The following is a 19,069-nucleotide window of genomic DNA, read 5'->3' on the forward strand; positions in this document are numbered from 1 at the left end:
CCCCCCCTTCCCCTTCAACAACCACTACTACTCTCTCTCTCTATAGAAACGAGCCCCTCCCTCCCCCTTCCCCCCATGAACAAACCAGGCCTTTGGCTTGGAATAAGCCTTGACGCTCTCTGTCTCAACCATCTGCCTAGACCGACCTTTGAAGGAGAATCAAGGGGAGTTAAATTAGAAATAGGAGATCTACTCAAAAACAAAACCTTTAATAAAAATGGAGAATATCTAATCAAAAATAAAAGCTTTTAATAAAAATGGAGAATATATACTTAAAAATAGAACCTTCTAGTACTACTTTAGCACATGTAACATCCTTAAAGAAATATAAAGTATATTTTCTTAAAAATCCAGCCTTTGATATACATAAAAGGGTATCTGCTCAAACATAAAGCTTTCTATAAACATAAAAGGATATCTACTCAAAACGGGACCTTTAACAAACATGCAGTGTATTTATTAAAAAAATCTTAAAACTTCAGTATAGAACCTAAAATTAGCAAAAAGGATATTTACTCAAAAAAATTAATTAGCAAAATGTTATCTACATAAAGAGAACCTGTAATCGAAAACGAGGATATCTACTCAACAAAAATTTTAACTTAAAATGAGAACTAAGAAACCTTTAAAAAAACGGGATAAAAAAATAACAAATATTTGATTTACTCGTGAAGGCTTAATATTTTTTTTATAACTTCCAAGTCATTGTTAACTCAATTAAACAAGCAAATACAAATATTTAAATATAATTGATTGACTGAAATGTATCCTCTTGTAGTCAATAACTATTCAAATCCGCTAAAATATTTTCAGAATAGGTGTCAAACTTATTATTATATTTCTTCAAAGAAAATTAGAATACTCAAAAACTACATAAATGACAAACTTTGGATTATAAAACTAGAGAATTTAATCAGAACTAGATTGGTAAACATACATACTCTCCAGGCTTTCTTAAACCTTAAACAAGAACTAGATAGGTAAACATACATACTCTCTAGGCTTTCTTAAACCTTAAACAAGAACTAGATAGGTCAGCATTAGCATAGAAGTTCTTCAGGCTTCATGTCCTGTTCAATGTTCAATGAAAAATTTTAATTTACACAAACTAAATTTAACAAGTCAATGGGGAACGGCATTAAAAAACGGCATTAAAAATAAAGGTAGAGAGAATTAAAATGGTAGATACTTGTGGGATATTTTGATTCGTATTTCACCTATTACAATCTTAACGATAACTGACCAGTGTTAAGTAATGTGTAGATTCCTTTACTGAAAATTTATTTATTGGTAGGTACCTCCACTGAAATTAAATATTGTGAAGGGAAGCAACATCCAGGATTTGGAGAGAGTAGGGGAAGGAAGATAGGGGGGGGAGACGGAAGGGAGGGGAGGGGGCATTTAAACACAATTGCGCCAAATTTTGTTTAGGTTTTGCGCTTTCCGTTAGTTGGTGCGTCAACCTATGAAATATTCACCAATTCGATCATAAACATTTCGTCCCCACTCATCCTATTCATTCGTTCACTCATTCATCCCTTAATCCTAATTAATAAACATTTCCTCCCCACTCATCCTATTCATTCATTCACTTATTCTCATTAATCCATCCATCTTGATATAAGTATTTGAGTTATGTTAATTATATATTGTAAATGTTTATTTACGATGTACAGTATATAATAATATCTATAAATATTCTTAATAATATTGGCACGAAGAGTCTCGAATGCAGGTTAATTTACATTACAAGAATTGAATAATAGCCTGAATTTTTAAATTCCTGGTTCTGAACAGCTTCCCGGCTTTTTGCGTCAGTTCATAGTTTTTACCCAAATTAGTCTGATTCAAAATTTTATAAAAATGACGTTAACATCTGATTATCACATCCATATTTATCATTAATGACAAAAAGGCGTAATTTTGAACAAAAAAGACCGGAAAATATGGTGGCTAATTTATCTTTAGGATCATCACATTTGATCTTCTACGTGTTTAACAAACAAGGAGGGATAGGGATTGTGAACAAATTTGACTGTAAAGTATTTGGACAGATGGGAACTAGTTTTATCACTGCTAAAGTGCCCGAGGATTTTTTTTTTGAATTTTGATAAAAAATTTATTTTAAAGAAATAAAAATGTTATAATAGGTTTAATCTTTAGATTGAATTATAAAATGTCTTTTTTAAGATTACACAAAAGATGTAAAAACTCTATACCTCCTGAGTATGTATGCGTATATCTTGATTTATTATTTTTAAGTGCACGACATTAAGACCTCCCAGAAAGGAATTGAGTTTTAGCCACAAACTCAAGTTATCTAAAACCTATATCTAAGTAACTTGATGGTATAAACCTTTGATATTTCAAACTTGTATTATTTTATTTAACAGAATTCATAGTTTGAAATATCAAACGTATAGGACATTGGGTTCAAAAGAAAATCAGAGTTTGTGGCAAAGACTCAATTCCTTAGTAATAAACAAATTTTGTTATTTGTAGATTATCAAATAACTGAAAACTAAATTCTTCTCCTTCTTTCAAATGATGCTTTTGACTTCTCTGAGCTATTTCTGAATTTCAAACTATGCAGATGTTTGCGTTTTTTTATTGGATATCTTTTCTAAACAGTAAGGACTAAGAACACAGTTATACTGATATACTATTTTTGTATACAAGTAAAATATCAACTCAAATCCTACCATAAACAAACAGGATATCTACTCAAATCCTTCAAATTTGTGAGTTTTTATTGGGCAAAAATAGGATATCAACCCAAATCCTTCAATATAAAAACAATCAATAAAAAAGTAGGATATATAATCAAATAAATTAATATACATATAGGATATCAACCAAAAATCATCAATTTGCGAATAGGATATCATTTCAAATCCTTTAAAATACAAATAGGATATAAACTCAAATCCTTTAAAATACAAATAGAATATCAACTCAAATCCTTTGATATACAAAATAGGATATCATTTCAAATCCTTTAAAAAACAAATAGGATATAAACTCAAATCCTTCATTATATAAAAAGGATATCATCTCAAATCCTTCAATATACAAATAGGATATCAACTCAAATCCTACAATATACAATTAGGATATCGTTTCAAATCCTTCAATATGCAATGGGATATCGTTTCAAATTCTTCCATATGCAAATAGGATATCATCTCAAAGCCTTTAATATACAAAAAGGATATCTTCTCAAATTCTTCAATATACAAAATAAGATATTAACTTAAGTCCTTCAATACAAAAATAGGATATCAACTTAAATCCTTTAAAATACAAATAGGTTATAAACTCAAATACTTTCAAATGAAAATAGGATATCAACTCAAATCCTTCAATATACAAATAGGATATCATCTCAAATCCTTCAATATACAAATAGGATATCAACTCAAATCCTTTAAAATACAAATAGGATATCAACTCATACAAATAGGATATCAACTCAAATCCTTCAATATACAAATAGAATATCAACTCAAATCCTTTAATATCAAGTCAGATCCTTTATTTTTCAATACATTTAGGATATCATCTCAAATCCTTCAATGTTGGGTTAGAAAAAACTTAAAAGGAATGCCGTTTTGGTTTGACCCTGCTAAGTTGAAACTTTTGAGGGAAAATTCAGATTTTCAGGGGAAATATTAGACTTGACAGTTTTCACATAGGGGACAAACACCAAGAGTTTTAAATTAGCATCAAATATCAACATGTCTGTATTTTTTAAACACTTTCATTTAAAATCACTAAACTAGCAGCCCCTCCTCTCACACCAAGGTGGAAAATTAGTCGTGGTATGTAAAATTAAACTTTTTGAATAAATATACTTTTTACAATCAAAAGGTTTAATGTGTTCCCCTTGGTTCCGAAACAAGGAGGTCCTTAATCCCAGTCTGTTTCTATCTAGCTATTTATCTAACCTTTGTTGCCAATATTCCACTCGATTGATTTTTTAAATATATATCTCGCACTATAGCATCTGTTTCAGTAACTCTATATCTAGACTACAATCCAGTCTGGATAGAGTAGAGTAGAGTAGAGTAGAGTAGAGTAGAGTAGAGTAGAGTAGAGTAGAGTAGAGTAGAGTAGAGTAGAGTAGAGTAGAGTAGAGTAGAGTAGAGTAGAGTAGAGTAGAGTAGAGTAGAGTAGAGTAGAGTAGAGTAGAGTAGAGTAGAGTAGAGTAGAGTAGAGTAGAGTAGAGTAGAGTAGAGTAGAGTAGAGTAGAGTAGAGTAGAGTAGAGTAGAGTAGAGTAGAGTAGAGTAGAGTAGAGTAGAGTAGAGTAGAGTAGAGTAGAGTAGAGTAGAGTAGAGTAGAGTAGAGTAGAGTAGAGTAGAGTAGAGTAGAGTAGAGTAGAGTAGAGTAGAGTAGAGTAGAGTAGAGTAGAGTAGAGTAGAGTAGAGTAGAGTANAGAAGAACATGTGGTGAATTGGAAAATCTTGAAATAATCTTTAAATTTGACCGACATTCGTCTCTCCTCCTCCTTTATCTATCTATCTTCGATCTCATCTTTTATTCTCTTTCAGAACTCCTTTCTCTCTCCTCCAAATTCCCTCATACTTCTCTATTTCTTCTATCCTTCTCCCCTGTACTCTTAAATCCTCAATATCTCTCCAGGCCTCCCTCCCCCCTTCCTTGTTCTCCCCTCCCTCTGCAGTCTAAATAAACCCTGGTTTTTATATTGCAATTCCATTTTTAAACCTCAATCTTGAAGATTTGCAAAAACAGATTAAATTTTGACTTTTCAAACTAGTTTCTCTATCTATCTTTGCTTCTTTCATTGTTGCACTCTTTGTTTTCATTCTTTACAGTTTTTTTAATGTTTTATATATATTATTTATATCTATAGAGTTTAAACTAGGATCTAATTGAGAAATAGTATTGTACGAACATATAGTAGGTTGTTGTTCAATATTCAATAAAGAGTAGGTACTAGGATCAGAAAATATTAAGTATACAAAACAAAGAGTATGGAATTATTAAAAACAAAAAAGTTTTATAAATAGAGTAATGTCAATGAAACTGCTTCAACGTTTATAATATCGACGTATTGCAATTAATAATATTTGTATTATGATTAATATGATTCCTGTTTTCATGTTCAATATATATATATCAGCAAACCAACCAATGTTTATCTGTTTTCATGTTCAATATATATATATATCAGCAAACAAACCTATGTTTATCTGTTTTTATGTTCAATATATATATATCAGCAAACCAACCAATTTTTATCTGTTTTTATGTTCAATATATATATATCAGCAAACAAACCAATGTTTATCTGTTTTCATGTTCAATATATATATATATCAGCAAACCAACCAATGTTTATCTTTTTTTATGTTCAATATATATATCAGCAAACCAACCAATGTTTATCTGTTTTTATGTTCAACATATATATATACAGCAGCAAACCAACCAATTTTTATCTGTTTTCATGTTCAATATATATAACAGCAAACCAACCAATGTTTATCTGTTTTCATGTTCAATATATATATCAGCAAGCCAACCAATTTTTATCTGTTTTTATGTTCAATATATATAACAGCAAACCAACCAATGTTTATCTGTTTTCATGTTCAATATATATAACAGCAAACCAACCAATTTTTATCTGTTTTTATGTTCAATATATATATATATATAAGCAAACCAACCAATTTTTATCTGTTTTTATGTTCAACATATATATATAGCAGCAAACCAACCAATGTTTATCTGTTTTTATGTTCAATATATATATCAGCAAACCAACCAATGTTTATCTGTTTTTGTATATTTGTGCAGAGAACATCCTTTTCCATGTTTCTGCTGTATCTGTATCTGCGTCTCAGTATTATGCCCTGGACCGGATATTCTGGTGTGTTGACCCCAGTGTGTTGACTTTAAACATTATAATTCAACTAAACCGGGTTTAGAGACAAATTAGCAGATGTCAATATTAACACCTTTTATCCTTGGGCATCTCAGAATTACAATTATAGATTTTTATCAACATTGTCAGTTTTTAATCTGAATAATTTGTTGAAGATTGGTTTCGTTCTGTTTGTAAAGTTTCCTTCTCCTGATCTGTAGGTTCTATTAGAGCGGTCTAGATAATATAATTATACGAATGAGACATAATTAATCGTATAATTACCTTCTTGGGTCTACGCACGTTCGTTGCAATTTTTGTTTAAATTCCCTCCATCCCCTCCCCCCCCCATCCCCCTTTTTTACTCGTATTTATAAATCTTTCCTGAAAAGAAAAAAATACGATTTAAGAACAAGTTGGCCGTACCATGGGCAGCCCTAGTACATTAGAATATGCGAGCCGGGTCAACCTTTCCTGTCCCAGTTTAAACTGTATCGCCAGGACATTGGGTAAATAAATCAGACACTCAATAGGACTAGCCGGTGCAACAAGGTGGACGCGGTCAGACTTTATGCTAAATTCACTCTTACTGTAGGGTCAGAGGTACGTGGTACGTTTATAATGATTTAATTCTATTCCTTCTCTTCAAAGATTGGTTTAATTCTGTGCTTATATAAATTTCTTTTTAGAATATTCTTCTTTTTTCTTTTTTTCTGTCCTTTTCTAAAATATTCTACACAGAAGCTTTTTTATTCTATATAAAGTATAAGGTGCCTTCTAGATGCTGTCCTATTCTATCTAAAGTATAAGGTGCACTTCTAGATGCTGTCCTATTCTATCTAAAGTATAAGGTGCACTTCTAGATGCTGTCCTATTCTATCTAAAGAATAACGTGCACTTCTAGATACTGTCCTATTCTATGCATATAAAAAGTTTTTCTATTCTTTTAGGAACTATCCTATTCTATCTTAAAAAAACATTTTCCTACTTTGCACAGAAGCTATCCTAATCTATCTAAAATTTTATCCTATCAGAACCTGTTCTATTTTATTTCAAAGCTATATGAAGAATATTTTTTTTTAAAACATATCCAAGAAAATCTAAAAACTTGAGATTTCTTGATACAAGTTCAAATCCCGCAACCTTTTATCCATCCAGTCATGTTCCCATTCTTTACTCCTCTACTCCCTCCTCCCATCTTCCCATTTATCTATCCTATCCTCCTACCTATCATCTTCCTATTGCTTCTTATTCTCATTTTCCAATTCCTCCCTCTCATCCCTACTCTCATCTTCCCATTCCTCCCTAATTTCATCTTCCCATTCGCCTCTCATCCACCCTCTCATCCCTTCTCTTCTCTTCCGATTACTCCTCCTATCCTCTTCCAATTCTTTCCTCCTCTCCTCCATTTCTCTCCTCTCCTCCTCTCCTCCTCCTTCTTCCACTCCTTCCTTGCCCTCTTTTTCCATTATTCCCTCTTCCCTTCTCCGTCCTCTCCTCTTCTACTTCTCCTCCTCCCTTCCTCCTCCTCCTCCTCCTCCTCCTTCTCCTCCTCCTTCTCCTTCTCCTTCTCCTCCTCCTCCTGTTATATGTACTGTATACCCCTGAGCATTATTTAAAGCCTAAAGATTCTACTCCAAGGTTATTAAAGTACTTTTTTCACAGAAAAACAGCGAAGCTTATATAATATGTGTGTTCTAAAAAGACGGTCCGGTCCGGTCCGTTCCGTACTAAAAAAATCGACCTATTCAAGTCCCGTGGGAGAATTTTCAATCCATGGTATATCTAATGTTTCCCCTTATAAAGTGCTGAGTCCTATGTAGGCTCCATATATGGGGTTTATATTTTGTCAAAGCATGGGGAAACTGTGAAACTGCCCCTGGTTTGCAAGCATGGGCTTGTTCTATAGATATAAAGGATGTTGCCCCCCCCCCCAGCCCCTGTCCTTGGGAGAGCAGACCGCCCCCCTTCTCATACTCCGTGCCTTCCACTGCGGTGTAGACTTGCCTGTGATTGGGTGGAAGTACTCCAATACTTGTTTCTGATTGGTAGAAACTCCCAGGTGCTGTGTGTGTATCGTCCGTGTAGAACTGTATGGAATATGGATGAAGTTTAGTTGGTGTTTGCAAGCTGAATAGTAAAGACGGAGAGATGTGTACCTCTCTCTCTGGTTACAGAGCTCTTACAGAATCAAGATTTGGTAGTTTTAAAATTGACAAAACTTCACCTACTCCCTACTCCGATGCGACCAAGGTAATTATCAATATATCAATTGCGTCAACATTCATATCTTTGTGAAATTTGCGTATACATGCGTATTTGTACTGTGCGTACACTGACATTTCATCTCTAGGCCCATAGTTCATTGACATTGAAGTCTGTTATCAAACTAATTTTCGTCTTATTTCAGACGTGTCATGATTCCAATAGGATCAAGAGGCCTATGAACGCATTCATGGTCTTCTCCCATTACCAGAGAAGAAAGATTGTTGAGAATCAGCCTGATATTCACAACGCCGAGATCTCTAAAAGGTTGGGACGGGAGTGGAAAGAGATGATGGATTACGAGAAGCTCCCCTATATCCAAGAAGCTGAGAAACTCCGAACCCTGCATCTACAGGAGTATCCAGGATATAAGTATCAACCAAAGAAGAAACCCAAAGCATCCAATTCACCCAAATCCTTCCTTGAAAGTCAGATGAAAAGTGCAGTGATTAAACCAACCCGTCCTGGAACAGTTTTCAGACTAAACAATATGTTTGGAAGTAATTCTTGGGTTAATCAAAGGATTCCTCTATCAACTCGAACCCAACCCATCAATACATCCAATCTTAAACTCAAGTTCACCATTGACAGTAAGTTTAAGGCAAAGATGGCAAAGAATCAGAACAGACTGATACCCATGTCCAGATTGGTGAGCGAACCTTCTTCAACATGCTCAACACCCTCTCCGACAAGTTCAACACCTTCTCCAGGTGTACCAAGAACCCCTGAGCTGCCTGCTTCTCCAGATTCAACCTCTTTCTATGACGAGCTCCACAAGAATCTTTTTAATATCAAGAACAATCTGGATTTTGATGAAATCAAACATGAGATCAAGGGAGAGCCCTCCTCCCCCAGCAAGTTTGAATACATTGGTTCTCTTCCAGTCAAAATTGAAAACGTTCTTTCTGAAAACATTGATCCTATGGATACCTTTGATAGCTTTCTCAGCAACCCTGCCTACGTCAGTGATTTTCTCAACTTTGATCTTGGTATGGACGTGATCGAAGATACGAGTGTGTTCCCCACTAGTTTCTCTTTACCGGAGCCGGAGAGTTGGCAGAACCTTGATCTCAATGATCTTCTCTAGTTAGGATTAAACCGCAGAGTAGGACCGACCAGGGTTCGGATATAAATAGCTCCGGATACTGGTTTCCTCTCCTGGTTTCCCTTTATCCGAACTTAAACCAAAGAACTCCGAGGAGAATGATTGCTGATGAAACCAGAAACTAAATTTATAAACACTATTCAACAACTCAAACCAGATTACCAAGAAATTTAAAGATTTAATATTAGCTCATTATATAGTGATCTTCGTACCGGTAATTTGTGCTGCGTAACCTTCACTAAATTGGAAGGGTTCAAGTCACAACATTGCCTTAGTTGCGTCACTGCGTCAGAACATTAATTTACTAGTAGCACAAATTGCCCATTTTAATAGTATCAATTTTTCTCTACACAAAGCGGGAGCACCAAATGGTTTGAAAACTTTATATTTCCCAGCCCCGCTGCACAAATTTTTAGTTTTTAAACTTAGCTGAACATAATTTTAATTCTAAACCGACATGGATCATGCATATTACGTCCCTTTGTTTCAGCCCCACTGATAATGGTTTTAGCTAATGGTTAATTTCAGGGATGTTATTTTTTACATTTTTTAAAATATCAGATATTAGTCCGGGTTATTTTTTTATATATTTATTTGTCTCCAAACTAAATTTGTGTGAAACATATTTGGTAATGTTAGGGGTGCGCCTCAGCTAGAGGTTCCGTCCTAGGATCGATTAATGGGTCGATATAGTGATAAATTACGCAACCCTAGCCCGCCCGTTCAAATCACCACTCTACCCCCCCCCCCCCCCCTCGTCGTACAAGCTCCCTTCAACCCCACATTGCGTACATTAAAAATGTACTTAATTGTACATTTAACAAGGAAAGAGTGAGACTGATATAATAATATTTATTGTCTTTCAGTATTTTTGGGCATACACTGAACTTGGACTTATTTTTACTTTTAGGTATTATTAGAATATAAGGACTGTGATAAAAGTACTTTTATCTTGCATTTAGTTAATAAATGATTAAGTACCATATTATGATTATTATTATCCAGTTTTAAGAGAAATGTAAGAGATAAATGAAATTCGGTAAAGAAAGTAATTGAGTCTTTGCCACAAACACAAATTTTCTAATCTCTATAGTTAATTGAAGTGTAGCGGTTTAATAATAGACAGAACAAAATAATGTGCAAATAAAAATTTGGATAGATAACTTTATATAATTAAATATTAAAAATGCTGGTTTCATCTATCATTTGGTGTTTAAAAAATAGAACAAAACTTAGCTGTAATATTGGCAATTCAAATTGCGGGATAACTAGGTTCTGCTTAGCCATGTTTAAGTTCCGATATTTCTGCATAATATTGTCTGAATACCGATATATAATAATTTCAGACAATTATATGATTATCATTATTTCTGCCTCATAATGTCTGACAACTGATATTTCTGCTAAATAGTTATATGACTATCGATTTTCCTGCGAAAAAACTGTATGATTACCTATATTTTTGCTTAATGATGTCTGATTTGCGATATTTCTGCCTTATAATCGGCTGTTTATCAATATTTCTGCATATTAATGTCTGATAACCTCATAATCAACTTATTTCCGATTTTTCTGACTATTAGTGTTTGATTACCGATATTTCTGCCTGATATTTGTCTGATTACCGATATTCCTGCATATTGAGGATTTGATTACGGACACTTCTTACTATTAATGTCTGATTACGGATATATATTCATCTAAATTAACTTTATAAAATAACTAAAATAACTGTAAAATGCTAGTAGTAAGCTCAACAGTATAGTTTAGATATGTTGGAAATGTTTTGTGACAACATTCTTTTATGTTGAAAATATCTTATTATGAAGTTAAATATTTGGAAATCTACTAAAGAAATTATTGATGGATATTATGATGAGAAGGTGGGGGGGGGGGGGGGGGGGGTTGGTTGCAGATTGATTGCATATTTTACTATTCAGTATTCAGTATTCATAAAAATCAAAGAATATTGAAAAACTTGAGAAACATGAAATAGATATCTATCCCAACTATACCTAGACTCTAGCCACTTTTTAGATATCTATTCGAACTATACCTAAATAGATCTACTCTAGATATATTCAACAATTGATCTTAATGAATTTTTTTTAAATAAGAACGAAAGAAGGGTTTTTCGATTTCAAATTTTTTAGAATTTTATATCAAATTTTTACAAAAGCATGTAAAGGCGTAAATTCAAGTGAATCTCCATTTGTAGAGTGGCGTGTCTGATTCACAAGAGAACCCATTAAACTTATTCGTATTAGTCTTCTTAAACGCTTTTATTTAAGAAATATCAATAGTTACTTTCTAGAAGTGACAGAAAATACATATTTACTTAGTTAAGCTGTTTTGAGTTCATGCATGCCCTACGCAGGTTTTACAGCAATTCAACTGCTATTCGAGAGATTTACACGCAGAGTTCGTTCTCCTCAATAAACAGTCAAAGGTTTAAAGGGTACCGTTGTAAATCGGGCATTGCCCTCTTTGCATGGAGGGTCACTTTAAATTACGCTTACAGTCCCTTTAAGAGGAGATTTACTAGTGATGTTAAATTATCAATGTTATTGAGAGTACCTCTATTTTAAAGCTATTTAGTCCATTAAACTTATTTAAATTTCCTATTCAATTCTCCATAAAACAGTACGAAGTTCTCCAGACCTATCAACTATATCTCATCGTAATGGATCAGTATGGATCCAATTCAAGAAAATGGATCGAATTCAACTAAATATCCTGGATTTATAGCTAGACTCACAGGTCAATGCTGGGTGGAAAAATGGCTGGATAAAAGTGATTTATCGAACCTTACTCCACCAGCTGGCTGGCACTGCCAACACTGATTACAGGCCCTCGGACCAAATTCTTGAATGTTTAAAACACTGAAACTAATTCCAATAAATGAGTTTGGTAAAAAGTGGACAATTCTTAGACGCAACCCCTGTCCGCCATTTATTTCTTAACCAACAGGTTTGTTTGAGTATATTTTCTGGATAAGAAATGCAGGGTGCAGGGCGCGGTTAAGAGGGCCCGAATCTAAGATATATCTGTATAGAATGTGGTGGTATGCGATGCAGTAATAAATCTGCTTTTCTACACATAATTATATTTTGGTAAAATACAAGAATCAACCGAAATTAATGAATCCTACTATTTTTCTTAATTTCAAAATTAAATTTAAAATTATATTTTTTCTCGTTAACATCTATAAATTACCCCATATTGTTGTAAAAAATATATAACAAGTTTTTATTCAAGCTCTATTTTTCACATTTCATTTTGTTTAAACTGAACAGCCAGCATCCCCTATTAACAGGACTTAAAGGAGACCGGATCTATTTTAAGTTCTCAAAAAATCATAATTTTTGAGGAATTCATAAATCTTTTTCCCCCGACTTTTCCCTAAAATAGGTCAAAGATTGAGTATAACGGGGTCCGAGAGGTTTAAGGGTATCAATTTAGGAATGTTGGAGAGCTTTAATTCTCACATTTTAAGACTTTTTAGTGAGTAAAAATCTGGGTGATAAGTTAATAAAAATATTTTAAAGATTAATTTTCCTTTTTTCTTCAGATTTAACTTGTTTAGGAAAACAACAAGTCGAAACATATAATTTTTCTCCAAATATTTTCGCTCAACATTAAATTATGAGATAGGCTGGGTTCAGGGCTTTATATACTTTCACAGATAAAAAGGAGGGGTGATATTTTCTAATGTTTATATCTTTTATCTTTATATATTAGGTTGAATATCTCTGTTTGTTTGTTTGTATGTCCAATCGTAACTCAGAAACCCATTAACCGGTTTGCCTCAAATTTAGTTTGGAAACTAGGTAGAACCATGTCCTAAGCTTGATTAGAAAAAGTTAAGTTGATTAGGTTGGCTTTCATAGCGTAAGCTTAGTTTCTAGGCAAAACTGGGTACCCAAGATAAAGTTGCATTACTGCAGCTAGCAATGCAAACATTGCATCCTTATATATTAATTATTAACGTATCTGTATTATTAGTATTAATTATATATTTCGTAATATATGTACGTTTCCATACATCTACCTAATTACTTAACAGGATGGCATAAAAGGTTAATTTTATTATTAAACACTTTTTCTGATAGAATGTTTACTAATCTTTACTATTGACTGCACAATTTCAAGAATGCTTAAGCTTAAAATTGTTATGATAATAATAATACCAATTACACTAATAATATACAATTAAGAATAACTATAATAATAACAATATATCAGAAAATGTGCGTAAAGTCATTAAAGAGTTAATAAACAATAGCATAATTCTTGGAGTTTAATTGTGTGATGAAATAATTATGGACTAATATTAAGATTAAAGTTTAGTTAGAGAGTATTGTAAGGTTGGCTCAAGTTAAACCTCTAGATAATATTGGTTTAGGTTAAAAAAAACCTAGGTTTAAGAGTGGACAAAAGTACTGAAGGTAATTAAGTATCTGAAGAGGGTTCAGGTTTAGTATGGGATACATAATCAACCCTGGACTTAGAGACTGGATTATCGTCTAGTTTAATACTGGGTGGTCTCTCATAATAGAGTCCTAAGTTCTTAACTATCTCTTTCTTTATCCATCTATCCATCCAACTCTCTATCTAACTATCTGTTTTCAGACCATTTAACCATAGAACCAGGCCCTGGGCCACAGGCCTAATATGCCTTATAGGCTTGCATTATGTGTACTTCGGGTTCTATCTCAAACCATTAATATAAACCTGGGAACCTGGTTTTATGAATTAAAATATCATTTATTCGCCATTCCTCTAGCTCTAGCTATAACATTAGATCTAGCAATAGGTATGTTTATAGTTCTAGCTCTAGCTACTTTATTCCTCTAGCTCTAGCTATAACATTAGATCTAGTTCTAGGTATATTTATAGTTCTAGCTCTAGCTACTCCATACTATAACCCTACACACATACTATAGCCTAACACTGAAGTCTAGTTCTACATATTTCTTTGCTCAAGATGTAGCTTTACATCCAGATCTGCCTCCAACCTAGCTATTCGTCTAACTCCATGTCTTGTTTATAATATCTTGTACAATGTAGGTTTAGCTCTAGCTTAGATCATTGTATCTAGTTCTAGCTCTAACCCTAGAGTAGGAGTTTTCGAACCCCTCCCTCTCTCTATATATAATATCATTATCATCTTGAAAATTCATTAAAGTAGAAAAGTATTTCAGAATTTAGTGAACAAGATCTTAAAGTTAAAAATTGTCCTCTTTCAAGCTTTAGCTCCACCTTCTACTCTAACAGTTTTAGCTTCAACTCTACTTCTTACTCTAGATACTAACTAAAAGAGGTTTTTGAGTAGATTCCTTTGCTGACCACTGATAGAAGAGTAGATCCCTCCACTGATTTATCATTAGAAGTCGAACTGAAGCCTGAGGAAACTCTGAAATCGGAAATTGGGAAATTAGGATCATTTAAACAAATTTGACCCAACACATTAAAGGAGGAGGTAGGGGTGGGATGGGGGGAGGGAGAAGGGTTGAATGAGTAAAAGATGAACACAAAGAAAGTATAAACTTTAAGGAGGTGGTATGAGTACGTGGGGTAGAGGGGGGGGGGGTAGAACAGTTGAATGAGTAAAAGATAAACACAAAGAAAGTATAAACTTTAAGGAGATGGTATCAATGAAGATTAAATAAATAAGCAGAAATGGTGAAAAATAAATTCGTAAATGGAAACATTACCAACAAACTGAAAAATAGAAAAAGAACAAGATCTAGATAATGTTAGTTTTGAATTTCTGAACACGCCCGAAAGAAAACTTGGGAAGAAGAAAGTGAAATAGATAGATAGATTCATAATCTTACACTTAATCTTATTGTGTAAAACAATTTCTACTTATTTCTTGTTATTCTGGAAAGATTAAAGATTATCCAGTTCTACATAGTTTCCACGGGGTTCAAGCATTCCTTCTCTAGGTACCCAGAGTAAAAGGACAGGGGAGAAGCATTCCTACTCCAGGTACCTTGGTAAGTAGGAAGGTGGAGCATCTTTCCCTCTCCAGGTACCCCGGGTAGCAGGACAGGGGAGAACCATTCCTACTCCATGTACCTCGGGTAGTAGGACAGGGGAGAATCTTTCCTGATCCAGGTACCTCACGTAGTAGGACAGGGAAGAACCATTCCTGCTCCAAGTACCTTGGGTAGCAGGATAAGTAAAAACCATCCTGCTCCAGGTACCTCGGGTAGTAGGGCAGGGGAGAGCCTTTCCTGCTCTAGGTACTTCGGGTAGTAAGATAGGGGAGAACCATTTCTTCTCCAAGTACCTCGGGTAGTAGGACAGGGGAGAACCATTTCTGCTCCAGGTAACTCGGATAGTAGAGCAGGGGAGAACCCTTCCTGCTCCAGGTACCTCGGGTAGTATAGGACAGGGGAGAACCATTCCTGATAAAAGCACCTAGAGTAGTATGGACAAACAGTTTATAACCATTCCTAATCTATGTAACTCTTGAGTAGTAGGAGAGGGAAAATCATTATAATATATATAACGATATATCATGAGAAGATTTAAAGGGACAGACCGGCTATGTAAGGTAGTTAAACTGAATATGCAGTGTTGTAGACAAATTCTTTAGGATTGATTTGAGACATATAAAACGTTTTCACGATGTATAATTACTGAGTTTGAGTGCATAGTCGACGTTCAAAATCATGAATTTGAGTGGGAACGTTTTCAGAATCAGTTTTTTTTAATTATTAAATAACGACGACGAAAAATAAAGTAAAAATTATACATTAAACTAATTAGATGGTTAGGAACATATTTCTCAAAAGAAATTTGTCAGTAAATCAATGCTAGAATCAATTATTTCGTTTTCATCATTATATTGAACTTCTTATTTTCTATGAATTTATTTTTACAAATTCATCAAATGTCGTCTTTTCAATAAATATTCCAGAAAATCTGCAGAAAATCTTTGTGAATAATTGAGAGATTATGGAAACTAATAATTTGATAAGATTACTTATTTTCGAGGATGAGATTAATCATTATCCTGTTCCTAAACAAGTAATTAGTTTACTGTAGAATTTTGTTTACATTTTTTTTTCGTCGTTATTTAATAATTTAAAAAAAAAACAATTCTGAAACGTATTTTGAACGCCGACTCTGCGCTCAAACTCATGATTTACAGATCTTTAAAAAGTGTTATACTTCCTAAATGAATCCTAAAGAATTTGTCCACAACACTGCATACTCAGTTTAACTTCCTTACATAGCCGGTCTGTCCCTTTCATTTTGAAAAATTTTGAAAAAATATTTTGGAACGCCCTGTTACATAAACCATATGACTACTACCTTTCGGCAGGACAAGAAGAAAAATGTTTAAAAATATATATTTTGACGGATTATCTGGTTGAACCAGACTAGAGGTATTTGGACGGAACAATCTCAAACTCTGGAATGTTTTCGTAAATTGTTGTCCTGGGCCTATTTTTGCAATTCTGAAGATTAAAATAGAATTTATTTTAAGAAATTTTAGTACGGCCGGGTGAGTATCAGTCATGTATAGTTTCGAAAAAAAACACAGAATTAAAAAGATTCGATTTTAAAATAGAACATTTAGTACACACTGGTAATAAAAATGATAACAAAAAGCGCGTTTATGATCTCATTTTCCAAAGATTGGCATTAATATGCCCTTAAAAGAGGCCGGGTCGGGTAGGGGGAGGGATTGAATAATGTCCAAATGTATAATGTATAATGTATATCAATATTCAATATGAACTGTAAAGTAAAGGTTCTGGGTGAACTATTGGGGTAGGTCGGTCCAAAGGAGAGAGAGGGAGAGGGGGGGAGGGGCGGGACATTTATAGTTGTTAAGATTAAGATTTAGGGTGGATTAAACCTTTATCTGTACTAATTCAAAATTAAAACAGTCTGTAAACCTAAAACAATAATTTAAAAATATTTGATATTTTCTTAAATTTTTTTCAATTTTATTATTAATTATAGTTTTATGTAAACGCTACATTATAATTTATCTATTTATATGCATGTATGCATGTGTTCCGGATTATCCGTCCTAATATAGTTTTCCCTACATATAGTTTAACTAGTTAACTAGTCTCTCCTTCAAGTCTTCTCTGCACATCGTTCTTTATCAATCCTTATTTACCCGTGCTCTTCTCTATTCCCCTAGTTTCTCCGTCCCATCTTCTTTATACATCGTTCTTTATCAATCCTCATTTATTCGTCCTCTTCTCTATTCACCTAGTTTCTCCGTCCATTATTCTCTACACGTCCTAATTTATCTGTCCTCATTTAGCAGTCCATTTTTCTTCTCTTCTTACCTAGCTTCTCCGTCCCGTCTTTTCTACACATAGTTCTTTACCCGTCCTTTTTTTCTTCTCGCCCAGTTTTTCCGTCCAGTCTTCTCTACACGTCCTTCTTTATCAATACTCATTTACCCGTCCTTTTTCTTCTCTACTCTCTAATTTCTTCGTCCTGTTTTTTTTACACATTCTTCTTTATCCGTCCTCATTTACCCGTCCTTTTTTCTTCTCTACTACCTCACCAAGTTTCTCCGTCCCGTCTTCTCTACACGTCCTAATCCTACCCCTAAGGTATGACTGTGTATATTATTTCGTAATTAAGAATAATTAAAAGATTTTACTGCTCCGGAACTTTTTTCTTTGTCTGAGATTGAATTGGGATAGTCTTGCTCCGAGCTCATCTTTATACCCTTTAAATATTCGCTAAAAATGTTAAATGAGTAAACCTGATCTCTTTCACCCTTTCTCATTTCTTTAGGCAGTTCCATGGTTGATGTTTTGAAAATAATTATATTGGTGGCTGTATATGGAACGGTACCTCTGGAGAATCCAGGTGGTCTAGAGAGCTCTAGAACTCACTCACATACCCAGAGACAGGTTTAGCGGTAATAAACTCACTTACCAGATTCTTTAAGAAACATTAAGATTGTCTAGAAACTCATTTCTAATAAACCTTTGAGATAAATATATCTTCATTTAGGTCCTATTAGGGTTTATCAAAAGGCAAAAAGTATTTGGCCCTAAGTCAACTTGAAACTTATTTTGAACTTAATCTAAAGACCTGATGATTATTCTGTGAACGATAAATTATTTATAAAAATACGTAGTTTTCTCTAAACCTCGTATTTCCACCCATCGGAACAAAAATTATTTAATAAGGTAAAATCAAAGGCTGAGACACGCTAAAGTCGACCCGGTATTGAACATTTATGCAATTTTGTATAGCAGTCCTGATCTATGTGATGAGGGGAGGAAGGCCAACCACATCAATCTCTAGTCCGAACCACATTCTCATCATTTTCTCGTCCGAACCACATCGAAATCCTCGTCCTTTCAATATTATTTTTTTAAAGTGTCCGATCCTTGAAAATAAATACATTTTTTAAAAATATGGCGACGTTAGGGCATAAAACATGACTAGAATAAAGTTTTCCAAGGATTTTGAGATGTTGGAATCTTCAAATCCACGAGAATGATGTCAAACATTATTTAGGTTAAAAATTGAATCTCTTCTGCCTCCAAAATGGATAACTTTCACAAATAAAAATTTATACCAAAGAATTCGCGTGAACATGGTCTTTAATCTTTCCATTTCAACCCATACAAAATAATCATTGATTTCTGATTTATTTACAAATAAGGTAGATTTGTTGTCCCCACTAAGAGATCACTACTGCCTGCCGCATGCTTAAAATTATAGAAAAAATAATGTTCAATTTATATTATTCAAATCATTTGCTACAATTAATTGGTCACAACCCTATGAATTCAAACAGTATTTA

At 33.7% G+C, this 19,069-nt stretch overlaps 1 protein-coding gene across 8 annotated transcripts; it reads left to right on the plus strand.

Moving 5' to 3' along the window:
- The first annotated feature begins 8,003 nt into the window (after positions 1-8,003).
- On the plus strand, positions 8,004-10,246 carry LOC111697653 (transcription factor SOX-4). 8 transcript variants are annotated; one of them, XR_002764352.1, is made up of 4 exons: positions 8,004-8,144; positions 8,302-9,475; positions 9,595-9,632; positions 10,087-10,246. XR_002764352.1 is itself a non-coding variant. In XM_023467728.1 (2 exons), the coding sequence occupies exons 1-2, from the start codon at positions 8,043-8,045 to the stop codon at positions 9,241-9,243; spliced, it is 1,044 nt and encodes a 347-aa protein (XP_023323496.1). In that variant the 5' UTR covers positions 8,004-8,042; the 3' UTR covers positions 9,244-10,246. The 8 variants fall into 8 exon arrangements, 1 of the variants encoding a protein (XP_023323496.1); XR_002764353.1 differs by having other exon boundaries at positions 10,128-10,246; XR_002764354.1 differs by having other exon boundaries at positions 10,172-10,244.
- The last annotated feature ends 8,823 nt before the right edge of the window (positions 10,247-19,069 follow it).

Source organism: Eurytemora carolleeae, unplaced genomic scaffold, assembly GCF_000591075.1.
Source record: "Eurytemora carolleeae unplaced genomic scaffold, Eaff_2.0 scaffold115, whole genome shotgun sequence".
In the NCBI taxonomy this organism is placed as follows: Eukaryota; Metazoa; Arthropoda; class Copepoda; order Calanoida; family Temoridae; genus Eurytemora; species Eurytemora carolleeae.